The following is a 20,871-nucleotide window of genomic DNA, read 5'->3' on the forward strand; positions in this document are numbered from 1 at the left end:
TGGGGGGTGCGGAGGGGAGTGGAGGGGCTCGGCCTGCTCCTGGCTCTGGGGCTCAGGGCTGCACATACTGATTATTCCATTACCCCTCATTTATTGGCCTTATTGGCTTTTGTCATTTCCTCATTGTCTCCTGTCTGGAGGGAAGACTATAAACGTGATGGATTGATACAGGATACAGGAGGCCCAATTATCTCCATCGAGCCGGCCTCTCCTCTTGGTCAAGCCCTCCCTGCCCTCTTGTCCTTGTAGAACCTTCCTCAGCCCCGCACACAGAAGCAGCCTGGCCCCTGGCTGTCCAGGAAGTGCAGCCCGAGAGGGTGAGTGGCAGACAGATGGTCCCCAGGAGACATGGCTCCAAGAGCAAATCCTGAAGGCAGACTCAGCCCACGGCGGCCAGACACAGGACGGTGGGGCGGGAGGCCAGGATGGACCGCTGCCGCTCGCCCGCATCCGGGGAAGGGGGCTCTGCTGCAACTTGCATGCCTCTCTGGAACCCGAGCCGGCTCATGCCTCCACGGAGGCTGGGGTGATGGGCCTTTTCTCTCCGGCAGCAGGTGCCTGGCAGCTGACCGTGGATGCCAGCCCCGTGAGCTGGCATGGGAGGAAGTGCTTGTCAGAGTGGTGATTGTACGTGTTGGGCTTGGGCCGGCCCAGCCCCCTCCCCTGCCATTTACACTGACTTGGGACACCCACAGGAGAGAGGTGCCTCAGGTGGGGCCTCTTGGGATTCCCCCCGGACAGAGCTTGGCAGCTGCCAGGCTTTGAGTGTCATTTCTAAACCAAGTCCCTTGCCCCAACCTCTGGTCTGTCTGTCTCCCCCTATCCCGAGGATCGTGGTCCAGGGTGGTTGGGACAGGAAGCCTGAGGTTCAGTATTAGGATTTCAGGCATCTCCCTGTGAGCACATCTGCCCCCTCATCAACATGGACACTGGCTACTGTGCCTTGAGTGTACCCTGTGTGTGAATCTGCCCATGCCCCTCCATGTAGGTGACCTCCTTCCAGAAGAACAAGGAATGGAAGGTAGAAATGTGGCTGAGAAACAGGGCCAAGGGTCTCATAGGACAGAAAGGTAGGAAGGGTTCAAACGGAGGAGAGGGTCCAGGTGAACCCCGTGGACACTGAACAGCTGGGTTGATGGGGTGTCTCTTGTTTTAACGCTCCTGGGGTTCTATCTGTGTCGGGCACGGGCAGGGCTGGAGAGGGTGGTATGGGGGTGCTGGCTTGGCCTTCCCCAGCCCTTAGGGAGCACATACACAGAGGACAGTGTGCTGGAGGGGTGTACAGTCCCGGGGCACCCCCAGCCCATGAGAGGTGGCCTTTGGCATCTCCTGGCTCTCGGCCGCTGCCCACTCCATCTCCACCTGTAGGAGTGAGTGCCTGGCTGTCTCCCTGACCCTCCCAGCCTCTGGGCACCAAATCCCACGGCCGTCAGGGCTGAGGCGGAAGAGCGGCCGGCACGGGGCAGGGAGCTGCCAGGGCCACGGCCCCAGGGTGAGAGCTGACGTCTGTCCAGGAGCATCTCTGTCCCTGCCAAGGGCTGAGATCCCGGGCTGCATGCCTTCCCTCTGACACAGAAGCCGGCGTCCGTCCCTCATGGAGCCTGGACCCCTGCCTTGCCCCAGAGCGGCCGGGTGACAGCTGCGGTGGTGCAGTGACTGCAAGGCCCCCTCTTGCCTCCCTCTGGACCAGTCTGCACCTCTTCTGTTGGAGGGACAGGTGATTTACAGTGTTGCGTTAGTTTATTGTTTCAGGTGTACAGCAAAGTGATTCAGTTATACGTGTACATACATCCATTGTTTTTCAGATTCTTTGCTCGTATAGGTTAATATAGAGTATTGAGCAGAGTTCCTACGCTACAGCAGTTCCCTGTGGATAAACTATTTTATATATCGTAGTGTGCTGTGCCGAGTCACTCAGTCATGCCTGCCTCTTTGCGACCCTATGGACTGTAGCCCACCAGGCTCCTCTGTCCATGGGGATTCTCCAGGCAAGGATACTGGAGTGGGTTGCCATGGCCCTCCTCCAGGGGATCTTCCCAACCCAAGGATCAAACCCGGGTTCCCCACATTGCAGGTGGATTCTTTACCGTCTGAGCCACCAGCGAAGCCCAGTAGTCTGTATTAATCCTCAATTTATCCCTCCCCACCCCCACCTTTCCCCTTTGGTGACCATAAGTTTGTTTTCCAAGTGAGGACTGGGCCCCCCCGGGGCTGAGAAAACTCAGGTGGGCCAGTGACAGGGATCTGAGTGCGGCTCTGGGATCCGGGTGGAGGTCTGTAAGCCAGCTGCTCTGGCGGTGGCTGTGGAGCACAGTGCTGCCAGGGCCGGGCCGCAGGCCAGCGTGGGGGGGCAGAGGCAGCAGGCGGAGAGGGGCTGTGAGCCACCACAGCAGGGCTACTGGGGGAGCCCAGGGGCTTGGCAGGAAGAGGCTGAACGGACCCACGGGTACCCACGGGCAAAGAAGGGGTCATGGGGCTCCTGGAAGAGTACATCCCCAGGGCTGGGAGACCACTGGGAGAAGGCCCCACAAGCCTGAAGATGCTGCGTGGTGCCTGTCCAGCCACCCCATCTCTGACTGTCACGGGACTGGACATGCTCAGAAGGAAGCCAAGGTAGTGTTTACAACACAGGGCGGCTGAAGGCTGCTGTTTCACCAGGACTGAGTGGAAAAGCCCCAGGAAGCTAAGGTGGTATTTACAACACAGGGTGGCTGAAGGCTGCTGTTTCACCAGGACTGAGTGGAAAAGCCCCAGGAAGCTAAGGTGGTATTTACAACACAGGGTGGCTGAAGGCTGCTGTTTCACCAGGACTGAGTGGAAAAGCCCCAGGGCTGGCCTGGTTTTCATCTGGGGCCAAGGAAGTTATCTCCACTGAATAAAGTTGAAGGGGACAGGGAGAGGCAAAAACAAAGGCTGGATTTGATGACATTGGGGCCGTGTCTCTTCAGACACCATCTTTACAGGCATCTGTTCCCCCCCAAATATATGTGTGTGTGTGTGTGTGTGCGCAACTTAATTATTTTTCTGTACACCAGAAATGAACACAATATTATCAATTTGTAAATCAACTCTACTTAAAAAAAAATGGACAGAGTCCAGACCAGGTCATGTAAGCCATTTATTGGTTTGTTTTAAAAATATGTATCTTATTTATGCACGAAGTTTGGTGCGAAGTGCTTGGGTAGTTCCGACAACGGCTGGCACTTGGTGCTTGTCCCTCCCTCCTGTGTCCTCCCCTCCTGCTGGTCACTGTGCAGTTCTGGAAAAAAAGCAATGAGAGACACGCTAAAAGCTAAGGAGTTGGCTTCGCTCGGCCCTGCCCTTGGCCACACGGTCTGCAGTCAGTGGCCGGCCCTGGCACCTGCCTCGGGCTCCTGGGCTGTCCCCACACACACAACCCCGGTCTCCTTCCGGTCAGCTGGGCCTGCAGCCCGGCCGGCCTGCCCACTGCCTCCCCGCCCACGCAGGGTGCCAGGTGTTGCGGAGGGCATACACCTCTCCAAGCCTTGAGAGCACAGCACAGAGAGCTACAAAAATAAGATTTCCACTCAGAGAAGTGGTGCTGGGATAGTTAAAACCACGTCCCACGCCGACTTCCAGGGAACATGAGAGAAGGGAAAGCACTGGGGGCGGCGGGCGGCTGGGGCTGCCACCAAGGGAACTCAAGTGACAAGAAGAAACGTTAATACTTGACTCGCCGCTGGCGGTTCCCCCTCAGCTCCCCACGGCTCCCCCCGACGGCTCGGCGAGGTAGGTTAGGACAGCCAGCTTCTGGCTTCCGGGGCTGCCCCGAGAGGCGGCCTGTGAGGTGGCCGCCGGGTGGAGGGCGGCTTTGCTGGAGAGTGGACTTGGCAGCCGAGCCCCTGCCTGCACAGCCTCCACCAGCCACCACTGTCCCTCTCAGGGTGACAGTTCTCTACGTTGAAAGATTTGCATATGCTCAGTAGGATTGTCAGCAGCTGAAGAGGCCCTGTGGCAGGGTGGGGGGTGGGGTGGGGAGGGTGGTGGTAATTGGACTAGAAAAAAGTATTTTTCCCTGAAAAGGCCTGCTCACAAGACCCATGGGCAGCCTGGACCCTGCCCCAGGAGGTCCCGTGTGTGGTGTTCCCGGGACCCTGGGCTGAGCAGGGGGGCGCTGGTCCAGGGTCACTCGACTCCCTTTCCCAGGAGACCTGGGGTCCATTCCCCTCCTAGGGCCCTGGGACTGGGCTGAGCATCCTGCAGCCCCTTCCCTGCACAGGGCCTGGGCAGCCCTCCCCACTCCCCGTGCTTTCGCAGCTGGAGAGGAGCTGGGGTCCACATAGGCACCCCCTCAGCCCCGGGCAGAGGCAGAAAGGTCTGGAGAGAGAGCCTGGGTGATGACAGTAGATTCCATTCTCCAGGCGGGCTGGGGGGTACCATGCTGGGGGCTGTGGAGTGGGTTCTTCACCCCAACCCCATGGGCTCAGCCTTCTCTTCCTGGCCTGTGGGGCAGGGCCAGCCAGGCTGGACAGCGCGGACAAGCTGGGTGGCAGGACATATGTGCCTCCCTCAGGCCCTTCCCTTAATGTTAATACTCGAACAGAGGCCACGCTCTACAGGGAAGAAAGGCAACGTCAGTGCCAAGGACCAGCCCTGGGAGCCAGGCCACTCTCTTCTGGAAGCTTGTATTTATAGGCCTGACTCCAGGGTGGCCTGCATAAACATACAGGGGGGAAATGGGGCAATGAGTGAGCCCTGGCTGACAATAATCCCACCTGTGGGGGACTGGGGGGAAAGGCCGGTCACCTCGCTCGCCTCGGGGAGTCCAGGCCACATGTGGCTTGTGTCTGGCCTCTGTGAGTGTGAGAGTGTGCGCATGTGTGTATGGGAAGGGGTTCAGCCCTCCTGGCACCTCAGCCCAAGCGGCAGGGGACCCCCTTTCTGCCCCTAGGCAGTGAAGGCCCGTGGGACCCACACCGGATCTCACTTTTGCATTGACAGCAGAGCCGCAGCAGCTCCACAGACACTCTTGTTCAGAGTTAGGAAGAGGCAGTGTGAATCGCTGCCAATCCATCCATAAAAAAAAAAAAGTTCTTTGCTCAAGTAAAAAAATATCAAATATAATAAATTTATGAAAGCCCATTCACAACATACACAGTCTCGGTTTCGCATTTTGCCTCAGCAGCTGGGATGGAGGTGGTGGTCAGAGCCCCAGAGCGTTGCCGGACCAGACCCAGCCCCCAGGACTGGTAACCCCAGACAGACAGCTCGGCCAAGTGCTTCCAGCCATCAGCGCGGTGCACAGGACTCTGCCTTGTCGGTCCACGGGGCCGAGGCTCCTCTCTCACTCCCGAAGCCCAAAGCAAAGGTCGGACGGCCCAGCGGCTGCTGGGCTGGGGCTGCCTTTGGGTTTGCCGCGATGCTCTGCGCTGGCGCCCCCCTCCCTGGGCTGCGCTCACACGATTGACTCACGGTCCCTGTCGGGGGTTGGGGGGAAGTCGGCGAGATCCTCGCTTGGGCTGTAGTCAGACGCCCGCACCTGGGGGTTGTCGCTGGTGGCCCTGGTGACGCTGTCATAGGAGGGCGGGAAGGACGTGGAGGAGACGGAGGAGCTGGAGGGCGGGCCGGGGCGGCGGGAGAAGTTCTCGTTCATCATGTAGGCGATAAGGCCCTCCTGCTCGGGGGCGTCCTCCTCCGAGAGGCCGCTGCTGCCCGCCTGCTGGCGGTAGAGGAAGGAGGCGTGCTTGACGGAGCGCTGCAGCAGGTGCCGGCGGAAGGCCCGCTGGATGATCGTGGCCGACACCTCCTCGTGCTTCCGCCGCAGCGTGGTGGTGATGGGCTCGTAGGAGATCTTGGACGGGTTGGCCGCCATGAACTTCTCCTCCATCTGGATCTTCAGGGCGTCCATCTCCCCAGATTCGCCCAGGACCCTCTTGGTGAAGGCAAAGAGGATGTCCATGCAGTGGATGCGGTCTCCGCTCACCATGGGCAGGTCCATATTGATGAGGCTTATCTGGTTGGGCTTGGGGATCCGGAGTGGCTCTGACAGGGCGTCGGCGAAGTCAGACAGGGCCAAATACTCGATGAACTGGGTGGCCTCCGGGTCGAACTTCTCCCAGATCTCGTAGAACATGTCGAAGTCATCCTCACTCAGGGGCTCCGTGCTCTCCTCCGTGGCCACGCTGAAGTTCTCCAGGATGATGGCGATGTACATGTTGACCACAATGAGGAAGGAGATGATGATGTAGGTGGTGAAGAAGAGGATGCCCACCGCGGGGCTCCCGCAGTTGCCCCGGGAGCCGTTGCTGTTGGGCAGGTTGGGGTCGCAGTAGGGGGGCCCCGTGTTGAGGATGGGGCTGAGGAGCCCATCCCAGCCCGCCGACGTGGTGATCTGGAAGAGGCACAGCATGCTGTTGGCAAAGGTCTGGAAGTTGAACATGTCGTCGATGCCAGCCTCCCACTTGACGTAGGCGAAGTTGGCCATGCCGAAGATGGAGTAGATGAACATGACGAGGAAGAGCAGCAGCCCGATGTTGAAGAGCGCGGGCAGGGACATCATGAGGGCGAAGAGCAGCGTGCGGATGCCCTTGGCCCCGCGGATCAGCCTGAGGATGCGGCCGATGCGGGCCAGGCGGATGACGCGGAAGAGAGTCGGGGAGAAGAAGTACTTCTGGATGATGTCTGAGAGCACAGTGCCTGTGGGAAACAACGGAGACTGTGGCCACTGGTGGCATCACTGTCCTCCCTCCAGCCCAGCCTCGCTGGGAGGGGTCTCTGCACAAGCAAGGAGCCTGGGAGTGGAGGCCTGGGTCACCTGGGGCCTGTAAGGACCCTGCCTCCACCCACCTGAGTCTCCAATTCTGCATTTATGGTCCAGAAAAGGACCCACAGTTCCTGCATCCTTTGCAAAGTGCCTTCTCAGCCCTCCGCTCCTTAGTCTCCTGAGCCTACCTGCACATACGAGGCCCATTATCCAGACTGTGGTTCAGGGGCCTCAGCAGACCTGCTCAGCATCCCTGATAGCCTAGCTTGGACCAGAACTCTAGAACTTTTAGCTCCTTGCTGCTCAGAGTGTGGTCTGCGGACCAACAGCCTTGGGATTTCCGGGGCACTTATCAGAAATGCAGATCTCAGCTCTGCACCCACACCCCTTGTGTTTTAACAAGTCCAGGTGGTCCGTGTGCACACTGAAATACAAGAGGCACCGACCAGGCAATTGGCACACTCCTCACACCTCACCTGTCACAAGTCAGCCTCTCCGAGGTGCTTCCTGTGACCTTCCCACCCCTGCTAGCTGCCAGGCCTGCCCACTCTGTCTCTACTGACTACTCTGAGTTTGGAGTTTCAAGGAGCATGGATGTAAGTTATAGAAGAAAGAATGGAATATACTTGCCTTGTATTGGCCCAAGTGAACTTTCCAGACTTCTCATATATTAGGTTGGTGCAAAAGAAATGGTGGTTTTTGCATTGTTGAAATCTGCTGTTTGATATTGGAATACATTTTAAATAAATGTAGCTAGGTTCTACATCACTTTAGTGTGCATTTCTCGCTTTATGTTTTTGTTTTTTTGTTTTGCTAATGACTTATTACTTGCTGTTTATTTTATATTTATTTTAGACTATGGAGATGATGTTAGGCAAAAAACGAGTTTGAGCAATTTTCTTTTTTGAGTTCAAAATGGGTTGTAAAACAGCACAGATAACTTGCAACATCAACAACACATTTGGCCCAGGAGCTGATAACAAATGCACAGGGCAGGGGTGGTTCAAGGAGTTTTACAAAGGACACGAGAGCCTTGAAGATGAGGAGCACAGTGGCTGGCTATTGGAAGTTGACAACAACCAACTGAGAGGATCATTGAAGCTGATCCTCTTACATGAGAAGTTGCCAAAACTCAACGTTGACCATTCTACAGTCTTTCAGCATTTGAAGCAAATTGGAAAGGTGAAAAGGCTTGATAAGTGGGTACCTCTTAAGCTGACCGCAAATCAAAAAAAGCATCCTTTTGAAAAGTCATTTTCTCTTATTGTATGCAACAACAACGAGCCATTTCTTAATCAGATTGTGACATGCGATGAAAAGTGGATTATATACCATGACCAGTGATGACCAGCTCAGTGGCTGGAAAAAGAAGAAACTCCAAAGCACTCCTCCAAGCCAAACTTATACCAAAAAAGATCATGGTCACTGTTTGGAGGTCTGCTGCCCATCTGATCCACTACAGCTTTTGGAATCCCTGTGAAACCATTACCTATGAGAAGTATGCGCAGCTGATCGGCGAGATGCACTGAAAACTGCAGCACTGACAGCCAGCACTGCTCACCAGAAAGGCCCAGTGCTTCTCCGTGACACGTTCGACACACATTGAACAACCAACACTTCAGAATTCGAACGATTTGGGCTATGAAGTTTTGCCTCATCTGCCGTATTCACCTGACCTCTCGCCAACCCCCTATCACTTCTTCAAGCATCTTGACAACTTTTTGCAGGGAAAACGCTTCCACAACCTGCAGGAAGCAGAAAATGCTTTCCAAGAGTTCATCGAATCCAAAAGCATGGATTTTTGTGCTATAGGAATAAACACTTATTGGCAAAAATGGGTTGATTGTAATGGCTCCTATGTTGATGAATAAAGATGTGTCTGAGCCTAGTAATAATGGTTTAGAATTCACGGTCCAAAACCGAATTACTTTTGTACCAACCTAATGATAATGTCACTCACGAACATGTGTCAAGTGTTCACTGTCAATAAAGCACTGGGCTGAGCAATTCACACATCCATTTACCCCTTCCAGTTACCCTAGGAGGGAAGCGGATACTATCATCCTCCTTTTCCAGAAGAGGAAACTGAGAGGTGAGGTAACTTATCCAAGTTGCCACCTAGTCAGTGAGAAGTGGGGATTTGACTCAGACGCTCTGGCTCCAAGTTGAGCTGTTAACCATGCCTCTCTGGTACACAAGCTCTGGAACCAGTAGTTCCTGAATATAGTCTACACTTCCTGGAATCTTGGAGACTGTCCCTCAGGGCTCCGTTCCAGCTCCTGACACCTGCTTTACAGAGAAGCTCCTCTCTAGCCCCACCAGGCATGGCCTCACCCTCATCCCTGCCTGAGACCTCCTGGAGCATTTCCTGAGCCCACTTCTAGCTTCTAAGCATCTGTGCATCACTATAGCCACAGCAGCCCCTCTCTTGGCCCCTGCCTTTCCCTCTGAGTCACTGAAGAGGCTATACATGGAAGAAAGATGAAAGCCAGTTATCCCATGGCAGAAGTCTGTGGGGGCAGGGTCCAGATTGGGCTCTGAACACAAGTGACAAAAGAAAGTACTGATAAATTGGACTTAAAACCTCTGTGCTCCAAGAGGTGACAACCAAGAAAGTGAAAAGACAACCTACAGAATGGGAGAAAACATCGCAAATCTTGTATCTGATAAGGGACTAGCCTCTGGAATATATAAAGAATTCTTACAACTCAATAAAAACACAAATACGTCAATTAAAAAATCAAGCAAAGGATTGGAACAGACATTCCTCCAAGATACTTCTCCTGTTATATACCAAGATATGCCAAGGAAAATGACCAATAAACATATGAACAGATGTTCATCATCATTAGTCATCAGGGAAATGCAAAGCAAAACCTCAATGAGATGTCACTCCATACCAGTTAGCAAGGCTGTAATTAAAATATACAGACAGGAACAAGTGTTGGTGAGGATACGGAGTAACTGCAACCCTCCTACACTGAATTTGGGGTTGTAACGTGGTGCGGTCACTTTGGAAAATAGTTTGGCAGTCCCTCAAAATTTTAGATTAGTGGCTGCCAGGGGGTGGCTGGCTGTGACTGTGAAAGTTGCTCAGTCATGTCCAGCTCTTTCCAACTCCATGGACTATACAGTCCATGGCATTCTCCAGGCCAGAATACTGGAGTGGGTAGCCTTTCCCTTCTCCAGGGGATCTTCACAACCCAGGGATTGAACCCAGGTCTCCTGCACTGTGGGCAGATTCTTTACCAGTTGAGCCACAAGGGAAGTCCAAGAATACTGGAGTGGGTAGCCTGTCCCTTCTCCAGTGGATCTACCCGACCCAGGGATTGAAGCAGGGTCTCCTGAATTGCAGGCGGATTCTTTACCAGCTGAGCTGCCAGAGGGCAGGGAGAGGGAAAATGGTGAGCTCAGTGGGTGCAGAGTCTCTCTTGGGGGTAAGGAAAATATTCTAAAATTAGAGCGTAATAATGGTTGCACAGGCATACACTCTCAACGTAAGACCAGAAACTCCTAGAGGAGAACATAGGCAAAACACTCTCTGACATACATCACAGCAGGATCCTCTATGACACACCTCCCAGAATATTGGAAATAAAAGCAAAAATAAACAAATGGGACCTAATTAACCTTAAAAGCTTCTGCACATCAAAGGAAACTATTAGCAAGGTGAAAAGACAGCCTTCAGAATGGGAAAAAATAATAGCAAATGAAGCAACAGACAAACAACTAATCTCAAAAATATATAAGCAACTCCTACAGCTCAACTCCAGAAAAATAAATGACCCAATCAAAAAATGGGCCAAAGAACTAAATAGACATTTCTCCAAAGAAGACATACAGATGGCTAACAAACACATGAAAAGATGCTCAACATCACTCATTATCAGAGAAATGCAAATCAAAACCACTATGAGGTACCATTTCACACCAGTCAGAATGGCTGCGATCCAAAAGTCTACAAATAATAAATGTTGGAGAGGGTGTGGAGAAAAGGGAACCCTCTTACACTGTTGGTGGGAATGCAAACTAGTACAGCCACTATGGAGAACAGTGTGGAGATTCCTTAAAAAACTGGAAATAGAACTGCCTTATGATCCAGCAATCCCACTGCTAGGCATACACACTGAGGAAACCAGAAGGGAAAGAGACACGTGTACCCCAATGTTCATCGCAGCACTGTTTATAATAGCCAGGACATGGAAGCAACCTAGATGTCCATCAGCAGATGAATGGATAAGAAAGCAGTGGTACATATACACAATGGAGTATTACTCAGCCATTAAAAAGAATACATTTGAATCAGTTCTAATGAGGTGGATGAAACTGGAGCCTATTATACAGAGTGAAGTAAGCCAGAAGGAAAAACATCAATACAGTATATTAACGCATATATATGGAATCTAGAAAGATGGTAACAATAACCCGGTGTATGAGACAGCAAAAGAGACACTGATGTATAGAACAGTCTTATGGACTCTGTGGGGGAGGGAGAGGGTGGGAAGATTTGGGAGAATGACATTGAAACATGTAAAATATCATGTAAGAAACGAGTTGCCAGTCCAGGTTCGATGCACGATACTGGATGCTTGGGGCTAGTGCACTGGGACGACCCAGAGGGATGGTATGGGGAGGGAGGAGGGAGGAGGGTTCAGAATGGGGAACACGTGTATACCTGTGGTGGATTCATTTTGATATTTGGCAAAACTAATACAATTATGTAAAGTTTAAAAATAAAATAAAATTAAAAAAAAAAGAAAGGGTGGGTTTTGTGTTATGTAAAGTATATTTTAATAAAACTGTTCTTTAAAGAAGGAATTTGGGCTCTGAGGTCAAACAGATATGGGCGTGTGCTCTGTTCTCAATGTTTCTGCCTCTCCCTAAATTCGTATGTTAAAATTACCCCTCTCAAAGATGATGGTATTTGGAAGTGGGGCCTTGGGAGGGGCTTAATTTCATGAGGGTGGAGCCCGAATGAATGGGCTTAGTGCCCTTATAGAAGAGGTTCAGGGAGCTCCCTAGCCCCTTCCAGTTTGCGAGGACACAGCAAGAAGGTGTGGGTTATGAACCGGGAAAAGGACCCTCAGCAGGAAACCCACCATGCGGCGCTTTCCTCTTGGACTTCCAGCACCCAGATCTGTGAGAAGTAGATTTCTGTTGTTTATGAGTTACCCAGTCTGCTACTTCTGTCGTATCAGCCTGAGTAGGCTATGTGTGATTCCTATCTCAGCTTCTCCCTAGCTGAACGATTTCCCTGCCTTGGTGCTGACTTTATATGGTGAATTGCATGAGGCAAGTGATGTCTGAGAAGCCTGGCACACACCAGGGTGTGCTCCGTGGTATGTGCAGGTGGCAATTCTCAACTCCAGAAGGTCCATCTCCAGGGTTAAATGTCTACTTCAGAGGGCCACCTGCCTCCCAACTCTGGAGACTCTTCCTTGGGCTTGAAGGCTTTCCTTTGGGAAGGCAGGGAACCCCCACAGGCCCCATTCCCTTTCCAAGACTCACCCTCAAAGTTCTCCAAACAGAGAGCTGTGTTCCAGGGTCTCAGGGAGGGTGGGACCAGGAGGGGGTGTTGGGTCCTCTACCAAGCTGGCCCCTTGGCCTGAGTGGCCTTCCCAGATGTGTGTGTGTGTGATTGTGGGGGGTGGGGGTAGGAAGGACTGTAGGGAGTGAAGAATTCAGGACGCTGGTGTACTTGGCATGGAGCACAGATCAGGGGCCAGGGGAGGCCTTCTCTGCCCAGCTGACGTGCATACCCACCTACGATGGAGAGGATGACAACCACGAAGTCGAAGATGTTCCAGCTGTTGGTGAAGTAATAGTGGCGCAGGGCAACCATCTTGAAGATACACTCGGCTGTGAAGATGCCCACGAACAGCAGGTTGATCTTGGCCAAGATGTTGACCTTCTCGGGGCTCTGGTCGTCTGTCTCCACCATCATGGTCACCATGTTTAAGCAGATGAGAAACATGATGGTGACGTCGAAGGCCTGCTTGGTCACAATGTCGAATATGAAGCCCTGGTACTTGTTCTGAAAGGAAGGGCAAAGGAAGGGCTCAGCAGGGGCCTCAGACAGGCTAGCAGGCCTCCTTTGCTGCCCCTCAGCTCAGACCACCCACCCTCCGACTCCACCCTCTGGGGCAGGGGCGTCCAGTGCTCACAGACTGCCACGGGGAGAGGAAAAAGGCAGGATGCTGGACAGTCTGGCTCCCTGCTGAAAGCTCCCTGGGCTTCCAGGCCCAGCCCCGGGCTCCTTGTCCCAGACACCATCTCTCATGGCGCCCCTTGTTCGTCAAGCTTCTCTTTTTGTTCCCACTGTCTGAAGGCTCAAGGTCAGATCTAATGTTCAGCTCTAGAAACTGTCTCAGCCCTCAGGTTAACAAAATTTCTCCATTCTTTCTGTGTGATTTATTTATTCCATTGAATCTGTATATGTGTCTTGAATTGCAAGATTATTTTGGGGAAAGTGTAAGTCGCTCAATCACGTCTGACTCTTTGCGACCTCATGAACTGTAGCCCGCCAGACTCCTCTGTCCATGGGATTCTCCAGGCAAGACTACTGGAATGGGTTGCCATGTTCTTCTCTAGGGGATATTCCCAACCCAGGGGTTGAACCCCGGTCTCCCGCATTGCAGGCAGATTCTTTACCATCTGATCCACCAGGGGAGCCCCATTTTGGGGAAGAGAGATGATTATAAACAATTGAAAACACACACACACTGCTAACCTAGACCAGAGCATGGAGAACAGGAAAGAGTCAGATGACATGGATGAATTGGATGCAAAAACTGGGGCTGCCACCTACAAGCTAATGATTTAGGTACCATCATCTGCATAACCTAGGCTGCCCTGGTGGCAGTCTGCAGGGTCACAAAGAGTCAGACATGACTGAGTGACTAACACTTTCACCTGAGTTACCTAAGTATTGCCCCCATCCTGCTCCAGTACACACACACACATACACACACATGGGTGTGTGTTGGCCTGATTTGGCCAAGGGAGTCAGCCTAGCAGAGCACTCAGCAGGCCCCACCCACCTGGGGACTCTATGGCTCAGGGAGTTACAAGGATGAGGTCACACAGGGTCTGCCTAGCCCTCCCTGGGGAAAGCCTGCAGTGCTATAGGGGAGGAGGGGCCTCACTCAGAGGTTCCTGTGGGAGGGGATCATCCCTGGGCTCCCACAGCTGTCTCATGCCTTCCCCTGTACCTCCATGAGACTGAGGCCCCTGTGCATGATTGGAGGTCCCTCCTTCCCTGGGCAGGCCAAAGGCCCCAGGTTGCACCAAAAGACTGTGAAGAGGTTCCGATAGCTGGTCTTGTGGTATGGGGGCTTCCCAGGGCCCTCTTTGGGCAGATCTTCCCCACGCCCACCGAATTGAGAGCCTGGCTCACCAGGGGCCGTGGGATGGGCTTCTGGGGCTTCTTGGAGCCCAGCTTCTTCATGGCGTTGTAGTACTTCTTCTGCTCCTCTGTCATGAAGATGTCCTGGCCCCCTAAGTGCAGAGACACAGGCACCAGCCTCATCTGGGGGTTCTCAGGGACCTCCTTGGTGAGGTTGCCAGGGTGGCCCTTCTCCTCACTGCCTCTCCTGGGGGAGAAAAGTATGCCTTATCCTACATCAGAGAGTCCCCCTCAACCACCACCCTGGACCTGCTTCTCCAGGGTGCCTTTCCCCATTCACCTTGAGCTCTCTCTGACTTTGGGACTTGCAAATGCAGCCCCGCCTCCATCCTCTCCCCTGCCCGGCTCAGCCACCCTGGAAGTTCCCTCTGCCCACCTGGCTTGCCTGCCACCCAATCGTAGCTTCTATGATGGAACTCTGGGAAGACCTAGGCCTCTGTGCAGTGGCTCCCCAGCCCCACCCCCATGATCCCTGATCATGGGCCAGGTGAATAGTCCCAACTCTCACCCCAGCTCCTCTCAGGAGCCTCATCTCTCAGACTAGGGGCCCCTTGTTACACACTTACGGGCCTAAGCAGGTCACATTATGGATACACCCCTCTCCCACCCCAGCCCGATGGGAGCTTAGTCCCCAACAGGAAGGAGGAATGGGGCCAGGAGCCAGAGAGGCTGCCCGGTGCCTGGCACCCAGCCCTGCCCTGCAGCCTGGTGGGCCCGTGCTCTACGTATCTTTTTCTTCTGCTGGTTGAAGTTGTCAATGATGACACCGATGAACAGGTTCAGGGTGAAGAAAGACCCAAAGATGATGAAGATGACAAAATAGATATACATGTAGAGGTTGTATTCCCACTGGGGCTGCTCCTCGTACTAGAGGGGAGAAAGCAGACAGGAGGTCAGGCAGGCAGGAACGGGGGATGGGCTGGCCGGGTGTGTCAGAGGAAGGTCACCACCCGGGGTGTGTGTCTGCGTGCGTATTGGCGTTGAGGAGGGTGGGTGGTGGCAGGTGAGGAGGGCAGGCACGCCGGGCTCAGCGCTGGCGCTGTGTTCCTGTGTGGCTCCCGCCCCTGGGCCACTGGGAGGTTTGAGTATATGGGGGTGTCTCGCAGCATTCAGCTGTCCATGTGATATGGTGGCTGGTGTATGTCTGTGGGGCGGGGACAGGACCACAGAGAAACTTGATTGGGTCTCTGTTGCTCCCACCCCACCCTCCAGAGGTAGAATTTTTGTTCAACTAAATTACAGTGAATGCAATTCACAAGATATCTGAGAATCTGGGGAGTCCCTGGGAGACCATACAGCCATGTCCCAGGGGAAGCCAAGGGCATTCCAGAGAGGCTCAACTCTGGGCTGACACAAGAGACCTGGCCCTTATGGGATGCAGACCCTGTTTCCGTGGCAGCTAAGCAGCTGGGAACCTTGGGTGCTTGGAACCTTGACTGATTCAAGGAGAGAGACCAGTGTGACAACCTACCCCCCTGGAGTCTACAGCTGCATACATGATGTCCATCCAGCCTTTAAATGTTGCCTGGAAGAAAGAGACAAGAGTAAGGAAATTTAATTCTGCATCTATGGAGCTACTCCGGGCTCCTATCTGGACAGATGGGACCAGGAAGTAACCTCCCACTAGAAGCAGGCAGCCTGCTCCACCCTTTCAGCGGTGTCCAAGTGGCTGGGCAGTTGGGGAAAGGCCTTCTTGTTCAGGGCTGAGGCGGAGGGGAAGCCAGCCAAGCAGACACTCCAGGAAGGTCACTTAGTGGGGGAATAAGCATTCTGATGTTGGCCAAGAGACTACCCTTCAGATCTGCATTCATTTCAGATTCTAAAATGACACAGAGGCCTACAGGGGTGTCAGGAACACAGAGCGGGCACTGGGGTTCCCTGCTCTGCTTTAAGGCCGGCCTCAGTGCTGACCTGGTCCTCTCTGTCATAAGCCTTGGGGCTTCTGCTCCACAGCTTTCCAAGGACATCCCTCAAGAATCCTAATGTTCCCTCACACTTAAGGGGGTTCTTTTGCTAGTGGTGTGTTGGCAAATGACTAACAACAAATGGCTTTCCAGAAGGAAAAATAAAAGCCCTGATTGGGCTTCCCTGGTGGCTCAGTGGTGAAGAATTCGCCTGCCAATGCAGGAGACACGGGTCCGATTCCTGACCCAGGAAGATCCCATATGCCGAGGAGCAACTAAGCCCGTTTGCCACAGCTATTGAACCTGTGCTCTAGAGCCCAGGAGCCACAGCTACGGAAGCCCTTGAACCCTAGAGGCTGTGCTCTGCAACAAGAGAAGCCGATGGGAAGCCCACACACGGCAACTAGAGAAAAACCCGGGCAGCAATGGAGACCCAGCACAGCCAAAAGTAAATACCATAAAATTATACATAAAAAAAAGCCCTGACTGTGTGTGCCAACTTCTCTGTGTAAACATTCCCATCACGGCCAAACTCAAGTTGCCAAAGTGTCGTTACTGAACTCAGTGCTGGGAAGAGATGCACAGGACCACAGCATTGCAGTGTTTCCATGGTATAACTATAATAGGCGTGTGTAACCTCAAGAGCATAGATGATAACAAGCGGTAATGGTAAGTTTTTATTTTGTTTCAATATCGTTGAGTTAATTACAAGTTTATAAATCTAATTTTTAATAATGGCTCACAGAATAGCGGAAAATATAACAACCGGCTCTTGCGAGTCCACACTCGCTGGTTCTGGCATGGCAGGAAAGAGGAGGCCGAACAGGACAGGGTCCTGGCGCCGGTTGCATGGATGGCCCCAGTCTGGGCTGCTAGGATGATTCAGAGCTGAGGGACATGCTTGGTGGTGAGACTGACTACCTAGCAGATCTCATTGGTATCCTTGGCACAATCCTATTGTGTCCTAAGCCTCTTCAGGGTGTAAACTGGTCTACACAGATTTCCTACATCTGAGAGTTTTTATGAGTCAGGGAGGGTGGATGGGGAAACCAAAGCAGCCATAGAGAAGGCAACTGCTTCAGCTTCCTGTGCCATGGGGCCTCACCCGCACAGAGGCCTGGAGATGCGGTGGGACCTGCTGGGGACCACCCAAGGTTATGAAGTGCCCGTGACCGGATTCTTTCTAGCCACTGTGCGGGTGTGTCTGCAACGGCAGGCAGCTCTCAGACTACAACGGGGGCTTTCCTTCCAAGTGTTGACATTCAGAAGGGAAGGCTTTCTGGGTTGGGCTCTAATCCTGTTCCCCATGAAGTATTTCAGACACTCTGGAGCAAGCTACTCCTGGGATTTAAGAGATGGGTGGAGTTGCTTCCCTGGTGGCTCAGCAGTAAAGAACCCACCTGCCAATGCAGAAAATGTGCAGGAGGCTAAGATTTGATCCCTGGGTCAGGAAGATCCCCTGATGAAGGAAATGGCAACCCACTCCAGTAATCTTGCCTAGGAAATCCCATGGACAGAGGAGCCTGGTGGGCTACAGTCCACGGGGTCACAAAGAGTCGGACACGACTGAGCAACTAAACAACAAACAACAATGGAGGTGTGAGGGGAAGTGTGAGTTCCCCTCTGCTCAGCACTAGAGACAGGTGTCTGGGCTTTGCACTGGGACAAGAAGAAAAAGCTGCAGCTTTACGTGTTACAGTTCTGTTTGCGGTTCTGCTGTCAAGGCTATTTGTATGCTGTGCGTTAGAGTCACTGAAGCCATCGTCCTCACAAATCAATAGAAACTTTGGTAGGGCCGTGAGTGTTTGAACATCCTGCACATTAAAGATGAAAGTAAACATATTCTTTTAAACAAGGCAGGAGGAATCACCCCCTTGTATAACGAGGGGCGGCCAGAGTCACAATTTTGCTAACGGTTCAGTCCCTGGGTGTCTGTGGTCATTCACGTGCAACCTGTGCTATCGCACTGCCAAACTGACAGTGTGAGGAGTCAACCTGACTGCTGGCTGCAGAGCTGGGTAAAATGCCCCAGTGTGGAGTCCCACGCCATATTTGGAGAGTGTAGCATCTTCCTTAGAAAGGAACATCTGGCACCTTCCCAAACAGACAAGAAGTCTCTGGAGAATCCTGACCCTCTTGTGAGGATCCAGAGTGGCCCCGCTGTCCCCCTCCTGCCCACAGCCTCGGGGAAGGGACCTGTTGCTGGACAACCAGGGAAAGGAAGGCAGCCCCCCCACCGCCCGCCGCAGGACTCACCACCTGCAGAAGGGCCAGGTACCCGGCCCCCACGTTGTCAAAGTTGACCTTCACCTTGGTCCAGTACAATTCGCCAGTCACGTTGAAAGACTCACAGTCGCTCTTGTTGTTCACGATGGTATAGTTCAAGGGCAGGTCTCCCTCGGTCTGGTTGATGCATCTCCCAAACTTCCCCGCGAAGAGGTTCACGCCCATGATGCTGAAGATGAGCCAGAAGATGAGGCAGACGAGGAGGACGTTCATGATGGATGGGATGGCGCCCACCAGGGCGTTAACCACAACCTCAAGTGGGCAGAGAACAGACTCAGTTTCTGGGGGTGCTCAGAATGCACCCCCTTTGTAAGATGCCCCCCAAACCTACTGAACTCCCTGGGTGTAGGTCCTTGCGGGGGTACGGGTGGGGAACATTTCCTGTCAACAAGAAAGAACAGTCCATGGCTGGAAGCTCTGGTGGGCAGTGAGAGAGAGCACACGTGCCTTCTGCTCTGCATCCCACACTCACACAGCTCAGAGCCCTCTGTCTTATCCTTCATAGCACTGCCCGGAATCCATGACCTTCAAACTTAACTTTCAACACAGTCTCTGCTAGATAGTATGCCAGAAATCTGATGGGGAAGAAAGGGTCTCTGGAGACACATTATCTGGGCTGAGTTTCTGGTTCATTTTGGGGCTGCTGCTCCTGAGATGGATGGGTGTTCTCCCGCAAAGCGTGCCCAGGGGCTCTCTGGGTGGTGCGTGTGGAGGGTGCTCAGGGCTGGCGGGGCGGTGTGCACGCACTGGGCCTCTGCCTGCTCCAGGGAGCGGCCCTCTGACCCTGTGGAGCCACAGCCCCGTGCTCTCTTCATTTAAATTCACAGCACCCAGGAGAGGCATCCTTGGCAAAAAGCACTGGGGACTTCACTCCAGGGAGGGACCTAGTCCCCAGCTGTCTGTGAGCCAGGAACATGTTTGCCACACAAACTGGAGGCGGAGCTGGCGTGGGGCTGTGTGGTGGGTATGGTGCCAGGACGGGTCATGCTGACACGTGCAGAGGAAGTGGGAGGGGGGTGCCCCTGGCCCAGCATGCAATGAACATGGGAACAGGGTGGAAACCAACTCTCGCACTTGCCTTTGGCTGGCTTTGTAGCCAGTAGCCACAGCAGAGGCGATCCTGGTAACTAGTGTCTCCCCCATGTCCCCGCGCCCCAGAACCAAGTGTTTTTTTCTCCCATTGGACATTTGGGAGCATCTAACTTAGGTCGGATTATTCACTTGTGAGTGGCTTCCCACCAGAAATAAGCAGTTTGTTTCTCCATGGATCAGGGATGTGGGTGAAGTTCAAAGCCATCAACCGAATGGGGCTGCAGAGTGGTGTCTTCTGGGTCAGTGAGAGACACACAGAGCTGTCTGCTAAAGTCACAACAGAACCATGCACATTTCGTACAAACAATAAAAAACTCAATAAAACTCATACTGTTATGCTGCTGCTGCTGCTAAGTCACTTCAGTCATGCCCGACTCTGTGCGACCCCATAGACAGCAGCCCACCAGGCTCCCCCGTCCCTGGGATTCTCCAGGCAAGAACACTGGAGTGGGTTGCCATTTCCTTCTCCAATGCATGAAAGTGAAAAGTGAAAGTGAAGTCGCTCAGTCGTGCCCGACTCTTCGCGACACCATGGACTGCAGCCTACCAGGCTCCTCCATCCATGGGATTTTCCAGGCAAGAGTACTGGAGTGGGTTGCCATTGTTATAAAAAACAATAAAATACTCAAACACATAGGCTTGTTTTCTTGCTATATATCACGGGTAATGTTTTTTCTTGCTGGGCTTTTAAATTTGCCTTAAATGTGCACATTCTTTGGTAGAACTTAGTGACTGGAAAAAAGGCAGAGCTCTCTGCACTTAGAAAATAGTGCCAAAGAGTTTACTAAGCAAATCAAACTGCTCTCTGATCGGTAGGACTACAACTGGCTGCTTGCTTGCTTGCTTTATCCTTACTAGCCCTGCCCTACTGCCCATCCTAGAGGGGAGGCAACCTGTGTCTGTCAGGAGGCGGGGGACACAGACGGGCACAAGGAGCCAGGGCACACAGACACAAGGCCCTATGGGAGAGCAGAAACTGAAGGGGCCCGGGCTGGCGGGGCTGGGCTGCAGCTGAGACACCCGTGGTCCAGCCCTTGCTTCCTTTCCTTTGTCCAGTGCTCTCTGGCCCTCGTGGAGCCCACAGGGCTGGGGCATCGGGCCTGGGGGGAGATTCTTACAGCTCTCCACCTCCGGGCACCTCTAAGCCCAGCCGTACCTCCTGGAGATCTCACACGTTTGCAGCAGGTCAGCAAGTGAGTCTGGGGGTCCCCTTTACGGAGCCACCCCTCTTACCCTCATGCCCTCAAATCGTGACAGGGCTCGCAGGGGTCTGAGCGCACGCAAGGTCCGCAGTGACTTGATGGGGCCCATCTCAGCAAAGCCCAGGGCGTTGGCCACCAGGCTGATCAGCGAGACCTGTGGGAGACAGGGCGGTGAGGCCATGAGGCCAGCTTGAGACTGGTAGCGGGGCTCTTGGCCTACCGAACTCAGGCTGGGTTCAGTGAGAGAGCCAGCAGGCC

General features: G+C 53.4%; 1 protein-coding gene across 11 annotated transcripts in view; it reads right to left on the reverse strand.

Annotated features, from left to right (window-relative positions):
- Positions 1 to 3,101: 3,101 nt before the first annotated feature.
- The window catches only part of SCN5A (sodium voltage-gated channel alpha subunit 5), a 108,044-nt gene continuing 90,274 nt past the window's right edge, over positions 3,102 to 20,871 (reverse strand). For 6 of the 11 annotated variants that reach the window (XM_086365961.1, XM_086365959.1, XM_086365955.1 and 3 more), the window contains 7 exons: positions 20,645 to 20,767; positions 18,290 to 18,571; positions 15,601 to 15,654; positions 14,859 to 14,996; positions 14,121 to 14,225; positions 12,488 to 12,758; positions 3,102 to 6,657 (listed from right to left, as the gene is read on the reverse strand). In XM_086365961.1, the coding sequence (XP_086222087.1) occupies positions 5,417 to 6,657; positions 12,488 to 12,758; positions 14,121 to 14,225; positions 14,859 to 14,996; positions 15,601 to 15,654; positions 18,290 to 18,571; positions 20,645 to 20,767 (2,214 nt within the window). In that variant the 3' untranslated portion in view covers positions 3,102 to 5,416. Of the gene's footprint in view, positions 6,658 to 12,487; positions 12,759 to 14,120; positions 14,226 to 14,854; positions 14,997 to 15,600; positions 15,655 to 18,289; positions 18,572 to 20,644; positions 20,768 to 20,871 lie in introns of all 11 variants that reach the window. The other 5 variants (XM_086365963.1, XM_086365957.1, XM_086365964.1 and 2 more) reach the window with 4 other exon arrangements.

This window comes from Bos grunniens, chromosome 22 (assembly GCF_055505025.1).
Source record: "Bos grunniens cultivar Pamir isolate PY7600 chromosome 22, Bosgru_T2T1.0, whole genome shotgun sequence".
Taxonomy (NCBI): domain Eukaryota; kingdom Metazoa; phylum Chordata; class Mammalia; order Artiodactyla; family Bovidae; genus Bos; species Bos grunniens.